The sequence below is a fragment of the Solenopsis invicta genome, chromosome 14 (assembly GCF_016802725.1).
Source record: "Solenopsis invicta isolate M01_SB chromosome 14, UNIL_Sinv_3.0, whole genome shotgun sequence".
In the NCBI taxonomy this organism is placed as follows: Eukaryota; Metazoa; Arthropoda; class Insecta; order Hymenoptera; family Formicidae; genus Solenopsis; species Solenopsis invicta.
Window position 1 is genome coordinate 1,127,501 of NC_052677.1, and position 14,911 is coordinate 1,142,411.

General features: G+C 37.4%; 2 protein-coding genes across 2 annotated transcripts in view; one reads left to right on the forward strand and one right to left on the reverse strand.

Annotated features, from left to right (window-relative positions):
* Nucleotides 1–5,519: 5,519 nt before the first annotated feature.
* Nucleotides 5,520–14,911, forward strand: part of LOC105198266 (prenylcysteine oxidase-like) — a 38,400-nt gene continuing 29,008 nt past the window's right edge. The window contains exon 1 of the mRNA XM_039457215.1: nt 5,520–5,646. The gene's annotated coding sequence lies outside the window, so the exon portion shown is untranslated. The remainder of the gene's footprint in view (nt 5,647–14,911) is intronic.
* On the reverse strand, nt 9,634–12,280 carry LOC120359576. Its single transcript, XM_039457571.1, has 3 exons — nt 11,892–12,280; nt 9,863–11,835; nt 9,634–9,683 (listed from the first exon to the last, which is right to left on the reverse strand). The coding sequence occupies exons 1-3, from the start codon at nt 12,278–12,280 to the stop codon at nt 9,634–9,636; spliced, it is 2,412 nt and encodes an 803-aa protein (XP_039313505.1).

Here is a 14,911-nt window from a genome sequence, read left to right on the forward strand (position 1 = left end):
TGTCGTCATCTTGCTATCAACATGACACGTTATTAATCCTCACTATTTGCTCTTGAAATTTTATAAACTATTGATAGCTATTTGTTCTCATGTTGCTAACTCAGTTTGCACAGAACTTCGGTGTCAGCAAATTGACGGCAACTTCACAACAACTTGTGAAGTGCATTAGTTTACTTAACATGCAAAATCACGCTTGGTTATCAGGGCAGCAACATTGCAAAGTTATAAATTTTTCAAAATATTCACATAAATATTATTACACCACATAATTCCAATGAACAAAACAATCTTTTTGTAACATTTTAAAAAACATTTTTTGCCAAAAAAATTTCGGAAATTTTTTTCGGAAATTTCCAAGTAGTCATCCATCCAAGTCGCGACTCTCATACTGGCTCCTACTTTTTTTTATAGTTGGAATAAGCCTTTATGGGTCCCCGCGTCTGTGAGGACAGGAGGCGGGGTATGTGAGACTCTCCGACCTAGACGTGGTTGGCATACTTACTAAAACCTAACTTTTTCCGGCGTCTGGACTCGGGACGGATCACGGGATCGAACTAGCATGCACCGCGATCTGTCCTAGCCCAAACGGGTCCCCGTTCGAGAGCAGGGGACCCCCCTCCGGAGTTAGCAGCCGGGACTCGACCGAAGTCCCCAGCCGCCCGAACAGAGATGCCAGGAGTGCGACGAATCCCCGTGAAAGGAGGCCCTAGGTTCGCACTTCCGCATTCCAAGCCCCAGACGGGTCAGTCGGGCAACTACTCCGCCGCTGATTCCGCCCGAGGCGTACCTCCTCAACAGTGAAGAGAGTAGGGCCCTCTGTCCGATCTAGTTAGCGCTGTGAGGCCCCCCCCCCTCTCTCCACTGTTCCTTCTCGGCTCGGCACAAACCCTCGATGAGAGGAGCAGTGAGCCGCGCCGACAGGTTTTCTCGGCAACGACATAATGTCGTCACCAGGACGCCGGCGAAGCTTTGGTGGGGAAAGAAAGAGGCAACGGAGTCATCCTCTCCCTGCCCAGTCCCTCCCTCAGGGGGTGGAGAGGAAGGAGGACCTACTGATGTTGTTGCAGGTATACCCTCTTCCGTCTCCCCCCTTCCCCTTTGCCGTCTTTCAGCGGGCGCTTTTGGATCGTCCTCACGCGCCCGCTCTGCCGCCTCCTTCTGCAACATCACGGTGCTGCAGAAAGAGGCAAAAACATCCTACTTTTCTGGACCCTCTACGATCCGCTCGACCACTGTGGGAAGGGAGAGGTCGTTTCCCACCACTGCCACAAGAACACGGCGCTCGTCGACCCACGCTGGGCACACCTCAAGGTGTGTTGCACCGTATCCCTGGGCTCCGGACAGTGGTGGCACCTTGTGGTGGCCTCCCGTTCAGTCCTCTTGAGCAAGTGCTCCCCGAAGCAGCCATGGCCGATGAGCACTTGCGTCATGTAGAACGAGAGGCCCCCATGATCCCTCCCCACCCACTGGTCAAGTATGGGCCCGATGCCTTCGACGACCCTGAATTCGGCCCTAGCATGAGGGAGCCTCTCCTGCCAGTGCCGGAACTCATCCCGCTTAGCGCGTATTCTCCTTTCCAGGAGCGACTTGTCTGCTGCCGGCCCGCGAGCATGCTCCTCCTTCTAGTTGTAAAGGAGCCTCCTCTTCGAAAGAGCACGCCACGTACGCCCACGGGACCAAACCCGCGAGCACACAAGCCGCCTCCCGCAGCATGGTGCGGTACGCTCTCGCCACCTGATGGCCACCTACGCTCCATGGAGCAGGTCAATGTTTCTCGCGGAGGCCACCAGGGGGCCGCACCACATCGGCGCTCCGTACAGGGTAATGGAGCGCACCACCCCCATATAGAGACAGCGCGCCCCCTCGCTATACTGGCTCCTACTATAATAACTTCAGTGAGACCACTTTTAAAGCCTTGTTAAAAGTGAAAGAAAAATGGATAAGGGGAATTTGTTTAAAAATCGTTGCGGGGTTCGCCTTTACAAACGCAAGAAAATTCAAAATGGGATTAATAGAATTAGCCAAATGTAGCTGTGGTTTTGAATATCAAGATGTTCATCACATTTTCTGGGCATGCCCATTGTTGAAAAATAGTAGAAAAATATTCATGACTAAATTAAGGAAAAGAGGTTTACAAGAACTTATATCAGTAGAATAAGTGTTTGGCATCTTGAAAGATAAAAAAAGCAAAATTATTAATGCACTTAAAAAATTTATTACCAAAATAAATAAATTGTTTAAATTATAAATGATAAGGTATTAGCGTAACACGACATAAAATAAGAAGCTTATGCATGATTGAGTTAATTAGGATATCTCACACTAATTATTGCCAAATGCTCGTTGGAAGTTTTTTGATCTTAGATTCAGTGGGACGTATCGGAGCATTCCAGGTGGCCAACTAATCAAGAAAAGGAGAAGGAAAAAAGAAAAAAAAGTAGAAAAAGAGGAAGGAATGATACCTAATAAAAAATCTGAAAAAAATTAAAAAAAAAGGGAGGAAAAAAATTCCCGATCTCAACGATAAAAGTTTAATAATACTCAAATAACTTAAGTAAAAATAACAACAATAAGAAAATTGAAATACAGTTATCAGAACCTGGGCCAGGGTTCTGGGCGACTGTGATGAAAGATATGGTACTTTAGCTATCGCTGATAGCGGAAATCCATTGGCCCCTTAAAGGAAGGAAAGGAAGAAAGTCTCGGTTTACAATAGGACTAGTAAACTTTAAGTTTTTTGCTCTAAGTAGTAGTCTTGTCTTAAGCAATAAGCCGCAGCAAACAATCTTACATTAGACTCGTCTATAATGTGCCCAAGGCGTAATCCAGTGTCAAAGAGCAAAGACAAAGTATTGTAGTGTATTGTAGGTTATGTGTCCCATTCAAATATGGATAAAATTATATTACCTTGTTTATTATATTATATTGTTTTAATTCACTTCCGCAATGTACTGTTATACATATATTAAAAAAAAAAACTGAAGAAGGTAATGGGTAAGACATATTTATAAACAAAAAGCGCAACAAAAGGTGTAAAACAATTTATTTCAAGAAATGTATTTATCGAATAAAAAACAATTATTTGAGTATACTCAAATGAATAAAAAACAATTCGATTATTTGTTTTCTTTGGTCGGTCCTAGTCCTAGCCTTCTAAAAAAAGCTTTAGAAAGCCCTTACTTCCAAGATTTTGTCTAGTTATTACTTTAACGTTAGTATGTTGTTAATTATCATTTCAATCAGTATCCTGTTTTATATTCTTATATATTTATATGTCGTTTCGTTATAATAGCTATCTGGCATCTGGTGATAGCCTCTCGTACTCACCCAATCGGCACACAGTATTTTCAAAATGTTTTTTTAAATATTTATTTAATATTAATTTTTTATTGTACAATTTATTATAACAAAAATATTTATTAAACATTTATTAAATACTTATTTACCATTAATTAAATATTTAAAATCATGGTTTAGAGAATATATTTATTTAACGATTATTTAACGTTTATTTAACATTTATTTAACATTAATTAAATATTTGAAATAATGATTTGGGAAAATATTTATTTAACGTTTATTTTACGTTTATATAATATTTATTTCACAATAATTTTTCACTTGAAAAAACATTTTTTGCAAACATTAATTTAACATTTATTTAACATTAATTTAATATTTATTTTACATTAATTTTTCATTTAAAAAACATTTTTTTAAAAACATTAATTTAGCATTTATTCAACATTAATTTAATATGTGTGTGTGTGTGTGTGTGCGTGCGTGCGTGCGTGCGTGCGTGCGTGCGTGTGTGTGTGTGAGTATGAGTGTATGTGTGTATGGGTGTATGTGTGTATGGGTGTATGTGTGTATGGGTGTATGTGTGTATGTATGTATGTATGTATGTATGTAGCGACGAATCCGCTAGGTCAGAGAAGACACCCGTTAGAATGCCTTTTGGAGAGTAGAGGTTATCCAGGAGAAAATTTTAAGAATCACAGGGTAGAAAGAAAGTGAATGCGTCGAAGAGTCGCGTTTGCGAATCTTTCTCGACTGGATGAGAGAGTGAGAGAGAAAGGAGACGTCGAGGAGTCGCGTTTGCGAATCTTCCTCCACGCCAGGATGAGAAGAAGAAAAATAGAGAAACAATCTGATTTTTGGAGCTCCAATTTCGCTTTTTTTATATACCCGGGTATGAGCAAGAGGTGTCGCGGGACGTTTCCGTAGGTTCCCGGAAAATTCGGAGCAATAGTTTTTTAAAACTTGTTGCCCTTAGAAGCCCACCCTGTTCCGCAAACGCGCGGCTTGCGCCTATAGTCCGCGCGGCTTGCGCCCAAAGTCTGCGCAAGGTGCTTGTTGACTTTTCCGGGGATCGCGACTCGCGGGGATACCGCATACCACGCTTCGACACGAATTCTAATACTTAGAAAATTAATATAAATTATGTTCTTTAAAGAATCTTGATTTGACGTACATGGTACGATGGAGGACCATGTACTGAAGCGTTATGTAATGTTAAAGGTTAATATTTTATTGCTGCTACTGCAGGGAATTAAATTTTAACAGGAGGAATTTCTAGAACTTTTTTATGAGTGTTACTTTTTGAATTAAAGTAATTGGGAGTGTACGAAGCAATAGCGCCAAGCACACGTTATTGTTTTATGTGTACAAAATTAAAGTTTTATTGTTATTTATAAAGGATTAATTTTTATATTGATTTGACATCTTTTAGCATTTCTATTAGTTGCGGTTTTAAAGTTGCTTTGATTTGAGTCGTATGGTGCAGTAGTAGGAAGTATCCACGAAAGAATCACGCTTAATTAATTATTAAATTGCAGTTTCTAATATTTTATATTAAATTGAAAAGATAGGTGAAATTTCAATGCGCGGAGCCTCATGATGTTAGAGGGGGTCGCGAGCCGAGGGGTCGGCGCGCACCGGGTCCCGATAGCGCACATCCCGATAGCACACAAACCACTCACAATGACAGATGCCTAGAGATTTTCTGTAGGTTGGGTTAGATAAGTCAAGATGATTGGTTGGTGGGCTATCGGGATGTGCACTATCGGAACTCTCCCGGCGCGCACGATGTTTGTCCCGCGCCGATAGACGCTCGCGGGTGTTGCGCGACGAGAGAGCGGTGCCGCGATATTGCCAAGCAATTGCGCATGTAAAAGCCGTATGAGATCTATTGAGATCGAGCGATATCGAATTATGATTTTGATGTAGGATTTATTTAATTGGTCGGAGGGTGTTTCTAAAATTTAAATTTGCTACAATTAATACGGAAGGCGCGGGAAAATAAAAAATTTTATCCGCCAGACGTAACATTGAGATAATATTATTTTTAATAAATCTTTAATGAAAAATAAATGTTAAATAAATAAATATTTTTTCCCGAAATGAGTTTAGAAAATAAATATTAATGAAAAATAAGCATTTAAAAAACTATTGATTGCTGTTTGGGACTACGTTATGTAATACATGTTTACAATCTCATTATCTCACTTTAAATTAAGAATGACTTCAAAGTGCAAACTTCAACGATATGTCCCCACATTTCAACGCGACGAAACGCTTTTAATACAAGGAAACCATTGAACTGACGACAGATGCAATCTTCATTGATTCTTCACGCATTATTCGGTAAGTAAGTTTGAGCAAATATTTAATATATCGTTATAAAAAATAATGTCATCATAATGAACAATATAAACAAATTTGTTATTCTGATTCAATACATATTTATAAAAATTTTTATTAATTCTTTAACATATCTTATTATTTTAATAGCTTAATCTGTCTTCATTGTTTCGCATATATTGTATATTTTATATACATATACTATATTTTTTACTAATTACAATTACGCATAAGTTTACAAATTTTTGAAATTACGTTTGTAGGATTCAAACCTAAGATTTCGGAACCGTAACATTATACACTGAGTTAATCGCACACTTGTGTTATCATTCATAAAAATTTAAGTTTGAAGTAAAACTGATTTGAATAAGAAGAAACTTACGCGTGAACATTCTTATTAGCTTACTTGAATACCGCGTGAACACTCTTATTAGCGCTTTGATTATTTATCCTTAGATATTTTTTATTCTTTATGAGTATATGAATTTGGCTGTTATGACATATTTTGCAAAACTCGAAACTTGTAACTAATGTTTCAGTTTCTCTCCATATTTAAAAATAAATTATTAATTATAATTATTAAATACTTTTTAATTCAAATTACACAAAACATTTTTTTATTAGAAGATATTCTGTGCTTGTATAATAGAATTTTTTAATTCAAACAAAAACAATTCTTTCTTTGTAAACAAATAATTTTTTTATAACAACTTAAAGTGAAAATTAGGCCAAAATAATGGTAATTTCTTTATATTTATAAAATGATATTTATAAAATGAGTAAAATTTTGCTCATATAAATAAAAAAAGAAATTTTTATTTATATATACTTTATATATTTGAAGAAATTGATTTTTTTATTTGAATAAACAAGTAATTATCATTTATGTTACAACATTTCAGAGATCAAATAAATCTCTTTTTAAAATTAAATATTCCGTAGTTAAAATAATCACTTTTCATATTTAAAAAAAATTCATTAAATTTATAAACATTTTTTTTCAGTCTAATAAATATTTCTTTTATTTTAGAAAAATAATTCAGAGAAATATATTTTTTTAAGTTTAACAAATGTTTCTCTCCGAGTATAATAGTCTAGCCTAATATCAATTATTAAAATTACTTAATTGTAATAATGGAAACTATCGTTAGAAAAAGTAATTTAAAATAATTTTAATTTTTTTCTTTAATGCTGCTTCAAATGTCTTCTTAAATTTTTTTCTAAAACAGACAATAATAAAAAATTGATAATATTAAAAATCTAATGAATTTATTTATACTATGTACACACTGAGAAGAGAAAGTTTTAGAACGACAAATTATGTCATAAAATATTGATTTAGTAAACTAAAAAAATGTATTAAATTAAAAAAAAAGTTTAATTGTTCGAAAGAAATAATTTATTTAAATACTTGCAAAGACATTATTTATTTAAATATTGCAATGAATATTTTGTGAGTTAAAACAAATAAATTTAAAAGCAAAGCAAATATTTTTTTTTATGTGAGAATACTTCAAATTAAATTTAAATAATATTTAAAGAATATCAGTATTTATTTTAAAAGTTGTAACTTTTAATTGAAACAATTTTTATTAATTTAAAATAAATAATTGCTTTAATAAGAAAAAATAATTTCTTTAAAAGAAAAAACACTATATTTAAAAAAATATATATTTATTTTTAAAAATCTTGATACTTATTTCAATAATTCTAAATGTTAATGTACCAAAAAATTCTTTTCAATATAAATAAACTATTGTTTTAATAACGAAACGACTTTTCGAAATAAATAGCATTTTTATTAATAAATAAGTATATTTGTTACTTTTAATAAATATATTATTAATGTTTAAAACTATTTAATCAATTTAAACACATAATTTTTTTCTTTTACATTATATTTTTTAAGTAATGGGTAACATTCTTTGTGCTTTATTGTTTGTACTATTGTACTAGTATTGTGTAATCTGTAGGAGATTATTATATGTCGGATTAATAATTCCTTCGATCAAGAACGGTACGTTAGGAAGGCCACGCAAAATCAAGGCAACTCGAGTCAGGTATAAAAGGTACTCCTTTAATGCGGAGCGGCTTACGCCTTACAGAACAGTATTTGAGAAACCCGCGTCCGGGTGCAAATATGCTTAGTTCGACTGATCCTGAGCGACTGCCCGCCCATCGAACCGTCGCGCAAGGAGATCGCTCTCCGCGCAATCGATCCGCGCATCGCCGAATTACGCGCGTCTCACGTGTTGAACGCTCCTATTGCCTACAGTTCGGCCAGCCTGACAATATGGCCGTCTCGGCCATGCAAAAAAATAAAACATATAGTATAGTCAATACTCGTCAAAATTTAAGTACATATGCGTGTTAATTAAATACAAAATACAATATAACTATCGCTCTAGTCCTTACTATACATTTTCATATGGTCTGCGCTTACAGTTCCCGTGTATGGCATTTGGGTTACCTGAAAACCCTCAATATCAGATACAATATAACGATCGTTGTCTAACACAGTTTTTATGACATATGGGCCCTTAAATTTAGGAATCAGCTTTTTGTTTATTCCCGGCGTTGTGTCGGTATTGGTGATTACCACATAATCGCCAACTTTATAGGTAGTCGCACGCTTCCGTTTGCCATTATAATAAGTTTCGTTCGCTCGCTGACATTTTTCGATAACGCTCGCCGCGCGATCCCGAGTAGCACCCAAATCTCTATCATCGTCGGAATATTGGTCCAGCAGAATGCGAATTTCGTCTCCCACGACTCCTACCTGATCGATTCCAAACAACAATCGACTAGGGGTGTCATCTATACTTCTGCAACGCGTGTTGTTTAGAGTAAATTCGACACTTTCCAGTACGTTGTCCCATTTTCCCGGTGTATCGCATAATTTTGCTAATGTTGGCGTAAGGACACGATTAAAGCGCTCAATCTGTCCGTTAGCGCGTGGAGTACCGACCGCAATTAAAGTGTGGCTGATAGACTCCTCGTCCACGAATTTCTCGAACGCCTGCGACGTAAAACACGTTCCACGAACGCTTATCAGGCGCCTAGGCTTACTGTATGCGCGAAAATAAACTTTCAAGTGTCGGATTACCTCCTCAGTCTTTGTTGCTTTACATGGATATAATTTTATGAATCTCGTAAATCCATCTATTAATGAGAAAATATATCGATAGCCTTTCCCTGTTTTTTCTAATGGTTCGTAATGATCAACGTGTAGCGTTTGAAACGGCAATTTCCCTTTCGGGATACTATGTAAATATCCTTCCTTCTTCCCGGGAATTGGGGAGAATTCGATACATTTCAGGCAATTCGATATATATTCCCGCACTTTTCCTCTTAAGTCTGGAAACCAATAAACCTTCATTATGTTATCGACAACTTTATCGACCCCGAGATGGCCCAAATCGTCATGACAAGTTTTAATTACATTTAATTCCATACACTCCGGAACATAAAACAACAACTTTTTATTCTTAACTTTTCGGTAAACCAAGCCGTCTCTTAACTCATAAAATTTATCTTCACTGTTTTCCAATTTATTCCGAATTTCACAAATTTCTTTGTCTTTGTTTTGTCGAATCGACAATGTCTGTTCAAAAGTATTGGCCTCCAAAACTAGTATGCTGTTACAGCGGCTCAGCGCGTCGACATGCGACATACGCCTGCCCGGGCGATGCTGGATGCTTGTAATCGTAACCTTGTAGGAACATCGCCCATCTCGAAATACGCGGGTTAACAGTTTGCTTGCTCAGCGCGAGGCGGAAACTATCACAGTCCGTAACAATAGTAAACGAAATTCCCGACAGGTAAATATGATATCTTTTGATTGCGTACACAGCTGCCAAACACTCCAGCTCGAAGCTGTGGTATCGTGCTTCAGTCGCTGTGGTTCTGCGACTAAAATAAGATACGGGTCTCATCGTACCGTCGCCCTGTCTTTGTAGTAAAATTGCACCGAATCCGACCGCGCTGGCATCACAATGAAGCTCCGTTGCCAATCTCGGCGAATAAATGGCAAGAATCGGCTGTGACGATAACAAATTTTTTATCAATTCAAATATACGATTTTCCTCTGGTCCGAACTTAAAAGCTACATTCTTTCTTATTAAGTCATAGAGTGGTTTCGGGATGACTGAAAAATTTTTTATGAATCTACGGAAATAACTCGCAAGGCCTACAAAACGATGGAGTTCTTTTGCGTTACGTGGTACCGGAAAATCGACAACAGATTCCACATTCGTAGCACTGGGTCGAATGCCGCTCTCGTCAATCAAATATCCAAGGTAGATAATCTCGCGATATAGGAACGAACATTTATCCAAGCGAAACTGCAATTCATGCCGCCGAGCCAAATTGAAGACTTCGCAAAGAATCTCCAAATGCTCGTCAACATTCTCGGTCGCAATTAATATATCGTCAAGATATATCAATATTTTATTGTCTCGAATCAAATCGCAGAAAATGCCGTTAATATATCGCTGAAAAACACGCGGAGCATTCATTAACCCAAAAGGCGTTTTTAAAAATTCAAATTGGCCCAAGGGGGTCACAAAAGACGTATACTTCACCGACCCGTCGGCAACCTTAACGTGGTGGAATCCATTTCTTAAATCGAATCTCGAAAAGTAGGACTTTCCTCGCAAGCTGTCCAAGTGATCATCGATCAAAGGTGTCGGAAAATTATCCTTCACAGTTATCCTATTAAGTTCGCGATAATCGACGCATAATCGCGATTCGCCGTCTTTCTTACGTACAAGTACAATTGGAAAAGCGTATGGCGAATTGCTTGGTCTTATTATTTTCTCTTGTAACAGTTTATCTAATATTTGTCTTAATTTCTCTTTATCGGCAAACGAGAGTCTTCGCGGTCTAAAACTGATAGGCCGATCATGCGTCAAATTTATGCTCATTTCAATTTCTTTTTGAGGATTTGCGACTCCCGTGTCAATAATATTCTTACTATGATACAATTTTTCAATGCGTTCTTTCGTTTTGAAATCAATTTGCGGATTAATGTTTATCGCCTCGGCAACCGACGACGGGTGGTCGACATACGATATAGTTAAAATTTGCTTCGAAAAATCCGGACTATCCGCCGTTCGCGAATTTGCCCTCGATACACTAAATTTTTCCCCCAAGGTTATCTCTATCACCGGCGACGATGTAAAGTCTCGACCGAGCAAAGCAGCACATGCCATCGCCGTATCCGGTACAACAAAAAAATTTATTTTCAATTCGATATTATTAACTTCAATGACATCCTCGAAGGTCCCCAATATTTCCAACTTAGTTCCGTTAATACCAAAAAAAGATTGTTGTTTAACAAACGGCGCACGAGCATGAGTCGGTACAAAATCGCCTTTAATTAGACTAATGGGGGACCCTGAATCAATCATCGCCATCAATGAATATTTACATACGCTACCAGACGCGTCCGCGACCCGATACGCAAGAGTTACCAGGTATGGAACGCTCGGCGAGATCGTCTGAACCACGTTCGTCGTATTCTTCGCTTTCGGCCGCGACTTCGGACACTCCTTCACGCGGTGCTCCAAACTGCCACATCCGAAGCACGAGCCCTTCGCCCGCTTCTGTTCCTCCTTGCAGTCCCTAGAGAAATGTCCGGTCGTCCCACAATTATAGCAACGGATGGTATCGCCTTTCGTCGTAGATGTTCCTCTTCCTCCGGCCTTCGGCGCTGGTCGCTGTCCCCTCGCAGCTCGCTCCCCGCCGTCCCCGGGCCCTTCATTCAACGACAGCTCTCTGAACGCATCCAACACGTCCGCCGCCGACTTGAAGCGATGCATCCGCGCCTGATTCCGCATTTGCGTGTCCTGCACCCCGTCGATTAAGCGGTTAACGAGCTCCTGCTCGCCGACGGATGCTCTGTTAGCGAGAACCACCTTCTCGTGGTAATATTCCGCAAAGGTTTCGTTGCCCCGCCATTTCCGCTTCTCAAAATCACGCCTCAATGCCAGCGCACTGGGGCGATTATTGAACATACGAGACATCTCCGACAGCAAGTCTGCCGCATTCAACCGTAGATGCTCTGGTTTTGAGTGAAACCAGGTCAAGGCTTTGTCTTTCAACCTCAAATTGATCAATATCCTAGTCGAATTCTCGTCTAATCGGTATTCTTCACGCAAAAGTTCGACTTGTTTCTTCCAGGTTTCGAAGCTGTCGCAATCGCCACGAAACTCACTCAATAAATCGCTAACGATGCGGATGCTGACCCTTGAACGCAGTAGTCGCCATCGCTGCTCTCAGCGTTCATTTCCATTCTCGCTTCTCGACGGGCAAGACTCAATTCTCGCTCTAAAAGAGCTTTCTCGCGTCTCAACATCTCTATCTCTCTCTCCCTCCAATCTGATGGCAGTGGCGTTCTACCACCCGAACTCGACTGCTGCTCCGACACATCCGCATTCGCGTCCGCCGACGACCCTTGCGCCTCACGCCCCACGAGATGCTCATATGCACCTCGCCACTCGTCCTCACCGCCCGCCAATATCCGCGCCACCAATTCGACCTTTGTGCCACTCGTAGACACTCCAATCTGTCGCGCGATATCCTTCAAGTTCACGACGGTTAAATCGTTCAATTTATCTTGAGGTGACCGTTCCATCCTCGCGGTAACAATACTTCACCAGTCCAAATCTCGAGTCGCGCAGCCAAATCACTGCTTACCCGGCACAATAACAGCGAGAAGTACACACCGTCACCTGTCAACAAGGTCACCAGCCGATGGTATTCTCGATACCACTTCAATGTCACAACGGCACCGAACAAAACAACGTTCAAATTCGGCCGTTAACGATTCGCGACAATCGCGGCAATTAATAATCAAGTCGCGGGATCACTAAGCCGACCGCTGTCAAACAATTCCGCGGTTCACTGCAACGCGAGTCTCACAGTCGGAGTCAGACACGGCAAAATCACTCCAAGAGTGTGATCTTAAACTCGATTTGATATCGCGATCCGAATACTCCGAATCCCACTTCTGAATTTGTAGGAGATTATTATATGTCGGATTAATAATTCCTTCGATCAAGAACGGTACGTTAGGAAGGCCACGTAAAATAATACAACTCGAGTCAGGTATAAAAGGTATCGTTTCCTTTAATGCGGAACGGCTTATGCCTTACAGAACAGGATTGAGAAACTCGCGTTCGTGTACAAATATTATTAGTCCGACTGATCCCGAGCGACTGCTCACCGATCGAACCGTCGCGCAAGGAGATCGCTCTCCGCGCAATCGATCCGCGCATCGCCGAATCACGCGCGTCTCACGTGTTGAACGCTCCTATTGCCTACAAATCAAATAATTAACGAGCCTAGAAGAGAACCACCAACTGATTACGTTATTATGGGGGTATACATTACTCCGACCAATCACAGAATTATGTGATTGATCGAAGTTATTCATACTGCAATGGTTATGTGATTAGTCAGCGGCTCTCTTCTGGACTCGCTAAATTACTCGATTGCAATAAAACAAATTTCTAAGTATAAAGAATCTTTCTAAGTTCTCGAAGTGATATTTTTATCAAAATAATAAATCTTCGAATACCTTGTATATAGAATAAAAAGAACATTTAAGTCGTATAAAACATTCTATTATGGTGCATACTTTGTTACTAATAAAACATTTTATTATAATACATATTTTGTTACTAATAAGTAACAAAAAATATTTTAATTGCAATCATACAATACTAAAAAAATAATATTAGTACAGAAAGAAGAGAAAGTACATTATAACGAATTTAAAAATCTTTACTTATATATCAAAGCTTTTAACATAAAATAGTTATAAAAAGGAAAGAATATAATATTTATTATTTGACATAATGTGAGCATTGTAAACTTTGTAATCTATGAGATTATTTTGAACAATAAATCCCTATTCTTTATTTTTCTTCATATTAAATGCTCCATAATTCTCGTAATAACATGAATTGATAAACTTATTAAACAAAAAAATTACATTTTTAGATTTATTATTAATAATGTACTCATTTTTTCCAAAAACTGGAAACGCATATGTTTCTATATTTATAAAACTATTAATTTCATAACGAGTTCCATGTAACCTTGCCCATGGAACACAATAATTATCGTCAAAATGTACTGGTATTAGAAATTTAAAATTATCATAATTATTTACAAAATTTAATTTTGAAATATGTGATCCATAGAAAAGACGTATAATTATTTACAAAATTTAATTTTGAAATATGTGATCCATAGAAAAGACGTATTGGAAACCTTTTGCTACAAATATATTTGCATTTGATGTTTTAATGACAAAGAATATGCAGGACATTTTTGAGAACTAATAATTTTACTGTATTTTTTAATTTGTTTATGCTTTGTTACAAATCTCATTGTAAAAAAATTTGTTAAAGTTCCAAATTCACGCATAATCATTTCATAATGTATTAAATGATGATGTTTTAAAAAAAGATTTAAAAATCTTCAACTATAATTCTAAATATTGAGATACCAACGTTGCAAAAGAGTTTAAAATATCGTCAATAACATATTCCAGCATAAAAAATATTTACTATTTTACGTAGCATCAAATATTGTTTCCATACTGAGCTTTTAATGGAAACTGTTAGAAGTCGCCTATAAGTAGGCCAAAATTAAAAGTTAAATAATACATTTCTAATGCAAATAGGATAATAATTCTGTTAATTATAGATTCTTATTTTATAACAGGGATATTTTTATCAAATGAATGAGAAAAATTCTTAATTCTTTCATTAAGTATCTCTACAGAAAATGCTTTCTTATTACATATCAGATCATATACAATTTTAGCAATGTCGTATCTTACAAATACCCTCCAATAGATTATGCATAGGATCTACTGATATATTTTTAGTTACGTGAAAGTTTATAATATTATGAAAAACGCAGTTTTCTACAGTCCCACGATTTTCTCGACAAAATGATTTTATAGTTTTTAACATTTCTTAATCATAAACTGCTGCTTAATAAATTCTCTTTGGAAATGTAACATATACGACAACAATGAGAAGAGTTAAAGCTTTCGGTAAAACCCAGAATCGTATTGAGTCCTAACTTATCACCAACAATATGAGATAAAATAAAATAAACTTGCTTTGTCTCTCCGTTTACATTAATGAAAATGTTTTTGGTATGAAGTTCATTAATTTGTTTAATGACATAAATAATAATTTTTTTATTTCCTAAAATTTTATGATCTTGAAGCATTATGTAATTGCAC